Source organism: Ascaphus truei, chromosome 10 (genome assembly GCF_040206685.1).
Source record: "Ascaphus truei isolate aAscTru1 chromosome 10, aAscTru1.hap1, whole genome shotgun sequence".
Lineage (NCBI taxonomy): Eukaryota > Metazoa > Chordata > Amphibia > Anura > Ascaphidae > Ascaphus > Ascaphus truei.
In genome coordinates, this window is record NC_134492.1 from 13,894,457 (window position 1) to 13,908,215 (window position 13,759).

The window sequence follows — 13,759 nt, forward strand, 5'->3', positions numbered from 1 at the left end:
TCACTATATATGATTAGGGACTCCATAGTATCCACACACATTTATAGTAATGCAACACCCCCTTACATTTCAACACACCATTGGTATACACTCCCCCTCCCCACACACACCTTTTGTAAAGCGCTGTATACACTGAGGGCGCTTTATAAATTTATATTTACAAACATACACACACACACATACATACGGACCATTTAACACCTAAAAGTCATAAATCGCATACTGCAGAGGGTGGTGGGGGGGGGGGGGGGGAGGGAGATAGGCTTCCTCCACAGAACATTCCAGGCTGTTTTATTAAAGTAAAACTTTTCTTGCTTTATCCATTGTAACATCGCGCGAAGAAGAGATCAGTGTATCTCAAAAGCTCGCACAAATAAAAGTATTTCGTTAGCCACAGAACCGTATAGACTATTTGTTTTTGATTATTAAGCTCGGCTAACGGGGTACAGGTACAGATAACACACACACGTTGGATACTGCGCATTTTTTGCGATTTTAGCTTGTGTTTTTTTTAACATACACACAGATACCCAGCAAGGTATTTGTGTATTTTTGTCATATTGTATGTAGCTGTGGGCTTCTCTGTTTTTTGTTGTATACATTTTTTTAACATAAGTTTGAAAGAGGAGGTCTCCGCAGGGGGTGCCAATAGCCGCTTGGCTAGCATGGATCATTTAACTGCGTATTTTCAAGGCTCCCACGCCCTGAGGGCCAAAAGGAAGCCCCGACATCTGGTTCGCCCTCCTATTGGCCCACGTGAGCTTTAAACTTCGCAGATATGTTGTGTTTAAAAAGGGGCCTTTGGGAAGCACATGCTGTGGGAGAACTTTACAAACATGCTTGCCAGCTATATCATCAGAAGACCTATCTTTCCTTTTGTCAAGGCCTGGAAATAAATAGTGATACTTCGCAGCACAGTATACTGCAGCTATTTTTTTTTTTAACGGTAAGGCCTCAGGCATGGTGCCTCGGGCCGCGCTGATCAGCGCTCCTGCTCTGCCTCGCCTGCTCAAACTGGAGCTTTTTTTGTGTCCTGGTAGGCGAGGCAGTGAGCGCGCTTTGGGGGCGGTGCATAGGCGGGGCGGAGGCAGGCCGGAGGTGGGGCGGGAGGCAGGGCTAGTCCCTCGCTCCCATTGGATGTGAGCGGTCACGTGACCGCTCATCCGCTTCCCTGAGCGGCAAATTTTAAATTTGCCTGTCTCTCCAAAATACCTGAGCCTCCGCACGCATGCGGAAGCGGCTGCTAAAGCCGCGCTGATGACAGATGCAGGTGCATCTGCTCAGCGCGGCTCAGCAAGGCTCACCCTACTATGTCTCAGGCCTAATATCCACAGCAGTTATTTATAAACAAGATCCCAGGCCTATCTAGTCTCTCTTAAGTGACTACACAGGCAGGTGTTTGGAAGGTCATGTGCACTGCACATTTAAATATGTGACCCTTTGCCCTAATACCATGTCCAAGAAATTCTACAGGATCCAATGGAGGTCACCTACCAATTAAATCATTGCAACTAAATTGTGTTTCAAAGCAGCAATCCCCCAGAAACACACGAGTTAAACTTATAAAATGCTAGTATCTTACACCCTGAATATTTCCTGATATATATATATATTTTTTTTTGTGTTCTAAATCATTGCCATTTTTTAAATCTCTAGCATCGGCGGTTACGATGGTAACATCAGACTGCACTGGGCTCTAACGAGAACTCCATTTTGAGTTCCCAGACATTTAATATTGAAACAGCTTGTGTCACAACATGCCCCCCCTGTGCAGCACACACACAACATGCCCCCCCGTTAAAATAAAATAAAAACATCCCCTGAAAGAGGAGACATTTTCAAATCATGAAAATAAAACAGCAATCAGCCCAGGCTGCTGCTGCTCTAATGTCCACTTGTATTAGAAGAGTTGTGTTCATGTGAAATCTAGGTTTGAGATTTACCCCCCCAAAAAAAGAAGAATACAATCCCTTAAGAATTGAGAGCAATAAGTGTGACCCTCCTCGCCCGACTCTAAAGGATTTTACAATTGAGCTCAACTATATTCATGGCCTCATACCTGTTCAGGGTGCTGGGTCAGAGTAGGCTGGGCGTGGATATGCAGTTAGAATAAAGGATGGGCGCCAGGAACATTCATTTAAAATTCTCACTATACAAGGACACACTTTACATTAGACATTAACTGGTAGCAATTCATAAAGTTACTCTATGCTTCTTCCCCGTGGTAGCTCTCACTCTCTCACTGGGGAGATACTTATGCTCATTTACCTTACTATTGGTTAGATTGGCAATCGCCTGCATAGCGTCAATGCCCCATTTCAAGTGGGCCCCTCCTGAGAATACACTCTGCTTTCTGAGATCAGTGTCCCATTACTACATACTCATACTTCGTCCATGCATATTGGATCATGAGTTTACCAAGGGACTTCAGGTGGGGCCGACCCGATAATGCTCAGGAGCTACTACTCCGAGAACTCTTGCTAAGCACATGCGCACTCCTCTTCACACGAGAACAATTTGGGGCCATTACTATGGACGGTAACTATATAGGGCACGTTTCTTAACTGAAAACAATAAACAGGGACAGGACACGCTTAAAAATACATATCTATACACAAACATTTACAGGACTCACGGTGAGGCCCTCTGCCAGAACTCCCAGAAACCTGCTTCTAGAACACTGGGTGGAGAATATATATATTTTCCTATGGTGACATCACTGGTCACAAGACATCCGACATCACATAATGGGGAGGGGCAATACCAGAGTGATCCAACCGGTTAATCCATGAAGGCCGTTAACCCCTTACACTAATTAGTAGTGATGTACCGGGCACACCATGGAAAAAAGAAAAATTTCCCGGTCGTATCCAGGTAGGTTTGGGGGGCGGATGAAGAGGGCGGCAAGTTTTCCTAGTACCACCAACTCTACAAGACATAATTGCTAGCTCAGAAACAGAACATATTTGTCACCCCATCTACTGCAATCTGCCCATATAGTGAATATGCGGTACCATTATTAGCTACAACAGATGGATCCATGCACCTGCCAATGACACAAATGTGTTCCAGCTTGTTCTGCCTCTAATACTGGAAGGATTGCTGAAGGTTCCTAGTCCACGTTTGAAACAAAACAAAAAGAAAAAAAAACTGTACATTTTAATATTACAAATATTCGTTCAATACAAATACCCCTTCAAAAAGAAAAATAGACAGAACTGTATAATTATACCAAGTATCTTCGAAAACTCAAAAAATTAAAGTAAATGGGAGTTTGCGTGAGACAGTGCTCCGATGGGCACCATTTAATGAATAACCCCCACTGTCTCTAAACACGACCCACAATGCCACTTACGACATCCGCTTTCGTGGGCAAGCATTCCCTTCTCCTTTTAACTGGTTCTCCTTTTAAGTGGTTCCCCTTATTATTAAGGTATATTTGTAAATGAGCTATGCTATAAAGGGGATGGGTACGGCATTGATGCAATAAACACTGAATGAATGCAGTAATATTCCACACCATTATGTTTCTTCATACGGTGCGTTTGGCAAAAGCCCAAGATAAACTGCTCCCCTCCCTGAGCCCCAGGGAGTAAGGTATCTGTTATCGAAAAACAACGATTAAAAACATAGTGAATGTATTTGGACGAGGATGCAAAAATCCTACTTGACCTACAGTAACCCACTCGCTGAATGCTTCTTGTATTTAATCTGTGGAGTTGTATGCTAACCCACCCCGTCTCCAGGCACTGAGAAGCGATCTGTTGCAGGACTGGGCAACTCGAATGGTGCTAATCACGCACCTGCTCTGTATTTGCACACGTGTGCTGGTGACAGATTGATCATTAGCAAGTCGCTATATGGTTAACAGACTTCAGAAAGGTTAAACAATGACAGCGTCAGTGCATTAAACCCCATGCCACAAACAAGCTGTTCATTCAAATCACTTCAATCCTCTTACTATTTTTTCCCCCCCATGCTTATAGTTTAAACCAAGGGTTCTTAACTCCAGCCCTCAAGGGCCACCAACGGGTCTGGTTCTCAGGATATCCCTGCTTCAGCACAGGTGGCTCAATCGAAGACAGTCACCTGTGCTGAAGCAGGGATATCCCGAGAACCAGACCTGTTGGTGGCCTTTGAGTACAAGAGTTGAGAACCCCTGGTTTTACCCATTTGCTGCCATAGAGGCTTAGAGATTCATGTGGCAGATTAACGGTTAAGTAGGTTTATCCAACAATATAAAGATCACTTTTGCCCCTCATGACCAGATAACCTCTTCACTTAAATCTGTTGATAGAGTAATAATATATTGGTATAATAACCATACCATTATAGTGGGGGGGAAAAAAACCCTCAACTGTCTTTATCACATCATATACTAATATACAGTTTGCTATTTGCTTTCAAGGAGTTGCTCGCCCCTGTGGCAGCCAACAGGTTAATTCAGAATATCGTTCAGCTTCTCCTCCCTTGTGTTATGTATGTTATTTTTACTGCTGGTGATCTGCCTGCAGGTTCCAACACAAGGTCTAGCTGTTTGCAAATACAGTGGCCGACTCTGTTCCTTAAGGCAAGAACTCTCCACAAATAAAACTATTTGCCACAATTTGAAAAACCAACCACTTGTTGGCTGCACGTTTCTCTGGGGTTTTACGCGTAGTGCACAGATCAGCAAATCGCAGCTCGCCACTTATCTCGGATAGATCACGGTGAACAGAGGACAGATGCTCAGAAAGCTACAAGTAGGGCTGGCAGTGGTATGCAATTTATCTGGTCAGCCTGACCTAGTCTTATTTTAGTCCCCTTTCTGAAATCGAAAACAAAAACGGGGAGAGCAGGGGTGGCCAACTCCAGTCCTCAAGGGCGACCAACAGTTCAGGTTTCCAGGATATCCCTGCTTTAGCACAGGAAGTCAGCCAGACTAAGCCACCTGTGCTGAAGCAGGGATAGCCCGAAAACCTGACCTGTTGGTTGCCCTTGAGGACTGGAGTTGGCCAACCCCCTGAGTTAGAAAAACCAAGATCCCATTATAAATTAAACAAAATCCAGCAGCCACAAAAGACAAGGAATGCATTATAAAAAAAAATAGGTCCTGGTGACCAATGCTTCAAAAACTAAGCTTGTGTAAGGCGTAGCATGTAAACACATCAGTCTCGCACCCCAGAGTCTGCAATACACTGAAAAGCAACTTCCAAATATATTCATAAAGCAAAGCAGAAGTATGTATCAGACCTGTTGTATTCAGTACACGGTGACAGATGAGTCTTGAAAGCTTGGCAATATCCAAAAGCAACAAACGGTCGGGTAGACATAATACTGGTTATGCCTATGTTAATGCCTATTCTTCAGGCATGTCAGATCAAACCCTCTTTTACAAGCGGATGGGGCATGGTGCCTGGGGTGGGTGACGGATCTTACCAGTATGGGATCGGATATTTTGTCTCAGGAATTCACCACTGGAAAGATGCTGAAGCCCAAAATTTTTAGCAATCCTCTGGCACAGTGTCCCTTTGCCGGAGCCCGGCGGTCCAAGAATGACAGCTCGTAGAAGTCTGGACGCCATCGGGGTGTATACGGTGTAACAAATCCAGCTCCTGAAGCGCTCTGCAAGGAAGCCAATGAGAAGTAATATTCAGTTACAGCCTCTTACTGTGTCCCACCCCATACATGTTTAATTTGATTAACCTCTTCATGACTACCTACTAAAGAATGTAAGCAATTTATAATCAGGGCTTGCAAGTTCTTACATCAAGACGCGCAGAGCAATGTTTTGTACAGTTTGATTATTCCGAGAGTCGTGCCACAATATTGACCGTTTTATACACGTACCTCTTTTTTTTAAGTATTAATTATAAAAACTTGTCATTGCTGTAATAAAAAAAAAGAAAAAAAAAAGTTCTACAACACACAAAAATATAATTTTTTGTTGAGCGTTTGTAACATCTTCATTGCTGAAGCGTCTCTGCGTTGGATAATATTTAATTCATGTATATTATACCATTCTATGAACCCCTTTAGTGCTGGATGTGCCTGCAATGACTTGGCGCCCTACAATATTAAATATTTAATGTGGTTTAAAAATTCGATTTAGTTTATTCAGTAGCAGGAAAAAAAAAAAAAAAAAAAAGGCCGATTTTCTTTTTGCACAACCCCCTGATTTGGTTTATTTCACTTAAAAAACACTTTCAGTGCTTGAGAGGCTGTTTTGCACCTGGAAAAATAGAGGATCTGGTGGTATAATAAATTATAAATTCATCGGTGAAAGCCAATAATAGCAGATGGAGGGGGGGGGGGAGAATGAGACTGCAAGAAGATAATGTCAGTTACAACATATATTATAAAAATAATATCACGTTGCGTTACTCCCGATCATATGGGGCAGCACCTTTCAAAACATTGAATTTGCTTTTACTGAGCTGCACTAATAAAGGATTAAGATGCAATCTCAGAGCATTGTTTGCAAAGTCCCAACTCACCAGCTCCTTGTCCTCCCACTGTCTGCAATATGGCGTTTTAAAATGATCAAGTGATTGTTGCACTACTACATGTTACTGTACATGCAGCCCCCCCTTCCCGGACTGGGAACCTTAACCCAGGGCTGCGCCTTTAAGGGGAGGAGGGGGAGCAGAGCTGCCAGACACGATGCGATTCGATGCTTAGCAGAGGCAGCTCCCGCACACATCAGCAGGAAAGAATGCTCAAGATTGGGGGTTTAAGGAACAGACAGCCTCAAAGCATTCTGGGAAATGTAGTCCGCGGCCAGGAGTCAGACAAATCTTGTGTCACAGAGGAAACTACAACTACCATACAGCCCCTCAGTTGAGCTTTGCGTTTACATTTTAGCTAAACAGTTGTGGTTTTTTTTGTTTAAAAGGATGCTTGAAACACTCACACCAAGGCAATCATGATGGTGTGAATAACATAAGAAGTGGATTGGCTGTGTGAGTGTTACTCTGGTAATATTCGTTATTGTATGATTGTGAAATGGACTAGAAAGGAGGATTGAGTCATGTGTTCCAAACAACTGAAACATGTGCTGGGCCACACTGTCTGCATTAAAGTGTATGTGTTATGTATGTACAGCAGGGCCCCGGGTATACGGTGGATTCCGTTCCAGGGGCCTGCCGGAAAGTGAAAATCGCCGGAAAGCGGATCCAGCGATTTTCAGTGATTTTGCATGCACAGAACGGCGTTTTCGCCGTTCTGCGCATGCGCGGCCTATGGTCTGCGCGCGCAAACTACGGTATGTGTGCGCAGACATCGGTCTGCGCATGTGCGCCGGGCGCAACCGGACATGCGCAACTCTGAATCAAAGATGGCGGCCCCCTTCTCGGTGCCGCCGTATCAGCGGATCGCCGAAAAGCGGGGCGCCGAGAAGCGGGGCCCTGCTGTACTGTAGTGCCGACAAGTATTCTCAAACAAATCTGGGGCAATCACCAACAAGACCCAGGTACATGCTGAAACATTTCAGTGACATTTCTGCAGACAGACTAATGGCCCATCGGATTAACAGCGGGGGTCCCTGGCAGTCCCATTCAAACTGAATGGGACAGGCAGGGACCCCTGCTGTGTTAATCCGATGGGCAATTAGTCTCTGCAGAAATGTCACTGAAATGTTGCAGCATGTACCCAGCACGTACCCAGCGTCTTGTTGGCGCACCTGTATGTCTTTATTTATGTAGCGCCATAAATGTACATAGCGCTTCACAGCAGTAATATAAATAATATAAATAACACATAAAGGGGAGAAGTGCTTCAGACATAAGTACCATTTAAGAAAAGGAGTCCCTGCTCCGAAGAGTTTACAGTCTAATTGGTAGGTAGGAAGAACGTACAGAGACAGTAGGAGGACATTCTGGTAAGTGTGTCTGCAGGGGGCCAAGGTTAATGTATGAGGTGTGAATTATCAGCCACGGAGCTACTCATATGCTTTGTTAAGCAGGTGTGTTTTAAGGTGGGTCTTAAAGGTGGATAGAGGGTGCTAGTCGGGTATTGAGGGGAAAGGCATTCCAGAGGTATGGGGCAGTCAGTGAGAAAGGCTTAAGGCGGGAGAGTGTATACTGGAACCAGGGTCACGTGTGAAGTATGAATAGCTCCAGTTAGCTTTAACTCATGTCTTCCCTCTTCCAAAGCATCACAAGTCCTTATTGTCTTTCTTAACTTTATTGCAGAAGGAGAAAACAAAGGGTACTTGTAGGTGTAGTGTGAGTAGAGAGTGCTTCTCTGTCAGATATGCTTGCATGAGGTTAGACTATGGTAAGACAGAAAGGTCTTCCCGTGGGTAGTAGCAGACAGGTACTGTACTCACTGTGTCCAGGGTGGAAAAGGAAGTGAGGGGCAGGGGTCACACTAGACGTGAGCTGGGACTATGTTAACTGTCAGCAGAGACAGGGGGGAATGGGAAAGCCCATTAACTAGGAGGACTGGAGATGTTGCCAGGGCAACCAGGGGTGTGACAGACTGGAGGGAGAAAGGCAACATAATGTATCCATTCCATCTGCACTGGGAGTGAAACTGCAAGGAAAGCTGACATCCAAATACAGCTAGCAGGCTGTTCCAGGACAGAGTGCTTTGGTTACAGAAGGGGTAGAGAGAAGACATCCTTGAGAGGAACGCAAGTCGGAATGGTGCATAGCGAGAAATTAGGGCTGAGATGTAAGGAGGGGCAGAAGAGTGTAAAGCTTTGAAAGTGAGGAGGAGAAATTAGTGTGTGACACGGGATTTGATAGGAAGCCAGGAGTGTTCTGGCTGAACTTTTCCCCACACATCTTTATTTTCGGGTGCCCAGTGTCCTGAGAATCCGCCGCCCCTAAGCACTTTCATATGCCGGCCTCCTCCTCCTTTCTGCCGCCTTCCTCCTGCTTCCGATTCCCACCGTCAAATGATGCTGCGGACGTCACCGAGGTGACGTCACACACCGCCTCGTTGCCATGGTAACGCGAGGTCATGACGTGATTTGACGTCGCAATGTCACCTTGCCATGGCAGTGTGACGCCGTGTGACACCATGTTGGTGACGTCTGCGGCGTCATTTGACGCTGCGAATCGGAAGGAGACGGAGGGCGGCAGAAAGGAGACAGCAAGGAGGCGCCCAGCATATGTAAGTGACTCCCCATCAGGCACGATAGGCCCGAGAGCGTGGCAAATGTATATCGAGGCGAACATTTGTGCCGCCCCCCCAAATTTTGCCGCCCTAGGCCCGGGCCTGATGGGAAATCTGCCACTGGTCCCGGGTCAATGAGCCTAATGACATCGCCACAGAGAAAGTTAATGATAAATGCGCTCCAGCGCTGGATCCATTCAATTCATCTTATAATATATAAAATCGAAAGGTTGGTACTAGCTGCGGTGAATCTGATTGGCCAGAGGCTGAGGACCAATCACCTTCTCATTTCAGTGCACGGTTATTTAATTTACAGCGCACTTGTACCAGTTTTCTTTGTATTTTAGTTTTATCAGGTTTTCTTTTCCCATTAGGTCTGTAAAAAGACCAATGGGATTCCAGTTTTGTGATTGGACGGCTTTGACGGCTAATCAGTATTTAACCAGATAAGACTATTTTTATCATGTTTCTGTGTATTGCATTACAGGTGGTCCTTGCTATCCACCTGTCTGTTATGCGTCAAACGCATTATTCAATGTCGGAACAAACTATCCCATTGGATCCACAATCTGATGGTCTGCAATTTGATAGCGGTTTGCGGGACGGATTCCGGCGGACATTGAGGAGCGCCTGTGTATATATTCTACCTGATCTAGTTATGCTGTGCTTTCATATAGAAAATATGTTGTTCATGTGTAACGAGTATGAGAAACCCAGGGTAGGAAACAGTGTGGTCTAGCTATTCATTAATAAGTAAATACATAAAGACAAAGCATCTTGCATGGCCGATTTTAGCAACAATAAAAGCAAGCTTTTGCATGGATCCATTTCCTAGTGATCAGGACTCACACACTAGTGCTCTTTCATAGGGATTACAATTTTTCTTACCTTTTATTCATTTGGCTTAAGTCTTAAAAATGTCTTAAAAGGGGAAACAAAAAGGGAGAGTGTGCGCTTGGGGTACTGTATTTATTTATGGGAGGGGATGTAGGAAGGTTTGGACTAAAGAGTTATTGTAGCTTTTGTATTTTTAGGTTGGTAGATGAGCTTTGGTTTTGTTGGGGCACTTTAATGTAGCGCAATAGTAGGCATAGGGTTGCCAGGTGTCCAGTATTGAACCGGACTGTCATGTATTTGGACACTCTGACCAGTAAAAAATTAGAGGTTATACTGGACATTTGTGTATACTGGTATTCAGCGGCAGATTTACAATTTTGCTGCCCTTAGGCCCATACCTTTCTGCCGCCCTTACATTTTTCGTCTCACCCTCTCCTCAATAGACATAATACCGCCCTCTCCCCAATACACGTAATACCGCACTCTCCCCAATACACGTAATACCGCCCTCTCCCCAATACACGTAATACCGCCCTCTCCCCAATACACGTAATACCGCACTCTCCCCAATACACGTAATACCGCACTCTCCCCAATACACGTAATACCGCACTCTCCCCAATACACATAATACCGCCCTCTCCCCAATACACGTAATACCGCCCTCTCCCCAATACACGTAATACCGCCCTCTCCCCAATACACGTAATACCGCCCTCTCCCCAATACACGTAATACCGCCCTCTCCCCAATACACGTAATACCGCCCTCTCCCCAATACACGTAATACCGCCCTCTCCCCAATACACGTAATACCGCCCTCTCCCCAATACACGTAATACCGCCCACTCCCCAATACACGTAATACCGCCCTCTCCCCAATACACGTAATACCGCCCTCTCCCCAATACACGTAATACCGCCCTCTCCCCAATACACGTAATACCGCCCTCTCCCCAATACACGTAATACCGCCCTCTCCCCAATACACGTAATACCGCCCTCTCCCCAATACACGTAATACCGCCCTCTCCTCAATACACGTAATACCGCCCTCTCCTCAATACACGTAATACCGCCCTCTCCTCAATACACGTAATACCGCCCTCTCCCCAATACACGTAATACCGCCCCCTCTCCCCAATACACGTAATACCGCCCTCTCCCCAATACACGTAATACCGCCCTCTCCCCAATACACGTAATACCGCCCTCTCCACAATACACGTAATACCGCCCTCTCCACAATACACGTAATACCGCCCACTCCCCAATACACGTAATACCGCCCTCTCCCCAATACACGTAATACCGCCCTCTCCCCAATACACGTAATACCGCCCTCTCCCCAATACACGTAATACCGCACTCTCCCCAATACACGTAATACCGCCCTCTCCCCAATACACGTAATACCGCCCTCTCCCCAATACACGTAATACCGCCCTCTCCCCAATACACGTAATACCGCCCTCTCCCCAATACACGTAATACCGCCCTCTCCCCAATACACGTAATACCGCCCTCTCCCCAATACACGTAATACCGCCCTCTCCCCAATACACGTAATACCGCCCTCTCCCCAATACACGTAATACCGCCCTCTCCCCAATACACGTAATACCGCTCTCTCCCCAATACACGTAATACCGCCCTCTCCCCAATACACGTAATACCGCCCTCTCCCCAATACACGTAATACCGCCCTCTCCCCAATACACGTAATACCGCCCACTCCCCAATACACGTAATACCGCCCTCTCCCCAATACACGTAATACCGCCCTCTCCCCAATACACGTAATACCGCCCTCTCCCCAATACACGTAATACCGCCCTCTCCCCAATACACGTAATACCGCCCTCTCCCCAATACACGTAATACCGCCCTCTCCCCAATACACGTAATACCGCCCTCTCCCCAATACACGTAATACCGCCCTCTCCCCAATACACGTAATACCGCCCTCTCCTCAATACACGTAATACCGCCCTCTCCACAATACACGTAATACCGCCCTCTCCCCAATACACGTAATACCGCCCTCTCCCCAATACACGTAATACCGCACTCTCCCCAATACACGTAATACCGCCCTCTCCACAATACACGTAATACCGCCCACTCCCCAATACACGTAATACCGCCCTCTCCCCAATACACGTAATACCGCCCTCTCCCCAATACACGTAATACCGCACTCTCCCCAATACACGTAATACCGCCCTCTCCCCAATACACGTAATACCGCCCTCTCCCCAATACACGTAATACCGCCCTCTCCCCAATACACGTAATACCGCCCTCTCCCCAATACACGTAATACCGCCCTCTCCCCAATACACGTAATACCGCCCTCTCCCCAATACACGTAATACCGCCCTCTCCCCAGTACACGTAATACCGCCCTCTCCCCAATACACGTAATATCGCCCTCTCCCCAATACACGTAATACCGCCCTCTCCCCAATACACGTAATACCGCCCTCTCCCCAATACACGTAATACCGCCCTCTCCCCAATACACGTAATACCGCACTCTCCCCAATACACGTAATACCGCCCTCTCCCCAATACACGTAATACCGCCCTCTCCCCAATACACGTAATACCGCCCTCTCCCCAATACACGTAATACCGCCCTCTCCCCAATACACGTAATACCGCACTCTCCCCAATACACGTAATACCGCCCTCTCCCCAGTACACGTAATACCGCCCTCTCCCCAATACACGTAATACCGCACTCTCCCCAATACACGTAATACCGCCCTCTCCCCAATACACGTAATACCGCACTCTCCCCAATACACGTAATACCGCCCTCTCCCCAATACACGTAATACCGCCCTCTCCCCAATACACGTAATACCGCCCTCTCCCCAATACACGTAATACCGCCCTCTCCCCAATACACGTAATACCGCCCTCTCCCCAATACACGTAATACCGCCCTCTCCCCAATACACGTAATACCGCCCTCTCCCCAATACACGTAATACCGCCCTCTCCCCAATACACGTAATACCGCCCTCTCCCCAATACACGTAATACCGCCCTCTCCCCAATACACGTAATACCGCCCTCTCCCCAATACACGTAATACCGCCCTCTCCCCAATACACGTAATACCGCCCTCTCCCCAATACACGTAATACCGCCCTCTCCCCAATACACGTAATACCGCCCTCTCCCCAATACACGTAATACCGCCCTCTCCCCAATACACGTAATATCGCCCTCTCCACAATACACGTAATACCGCCCTCTCCCCAATACACGTAATACCGCCCTCTCCCCAATACACGTAATACCGCCCTCTCCCCAATACACGTAATACCGCCCTCTCCCCAATACACGTAATACCGCCCTCTCCCCAATACACGTAATATCGCCCTCTCCACAATACACGTAATACCGCCCTCTCCCCAATACACGTAATACCGCCCTCTCCCCAATACACGTAATACCGCCCTCTCCCCAATACACGTAATACCGCCCTCTCCCCAATACACGTAATACCGCCCTCTCCACAATACACGTAATACCGCCCTCTCCCCAATACACGTAATACCGCCCTCTCCCCAATACACATAATACCGCCCTCTCCCCAATACACGTAATACCGCCCTCTCCCCAATACACGTAATACCGCCCTCTCCCCAATACACGTAATACCGCCCTCTCCCCAATACCGCCCTCTCCCCAATACACGTAATACCGCCCTCTCCCCAATACACGTAATACCGCACTCTCCCCAATACACGTAATACCGCCCTCTCCCCAATACACGTAATACCGCCCTCTCCCCAATACCGCC

At 46.8% G+C, this 13,759-nt stretch overlaps 1 protein-coding gene across 1 annotated transcript in view; it reads right to left on the reverse strand.

Annotated features, from left to right (window-relative positions):
• The window catches only part of AK4 (adenylate kinase 4), a 12,183-nt gene extending 5,487 nt beyond the window's left edge, over nt 1–6,696 (reverse strand). The window contains exons 1-2 of the mRNA XM_075615459.1: nt 6,477–6,696; nt 5,375–5,604 (exon numbers count right to left, since the gene is read on the reverse strand). Of these exons, the coding sequence (XP_075471574.1) occupies nt 5,375–5,563 (189 nt within the window). The 5' untranslated portion in view covers nt 5,564–5,604; nt 6,477–6,696. The remainder of the gene's footprint in view (nt 1–5,374; nt 5,605–6,476) is intronic.
• Between the last annotated feature and the right edge of the window lie 7,063 nt (nt 6,697–13,759).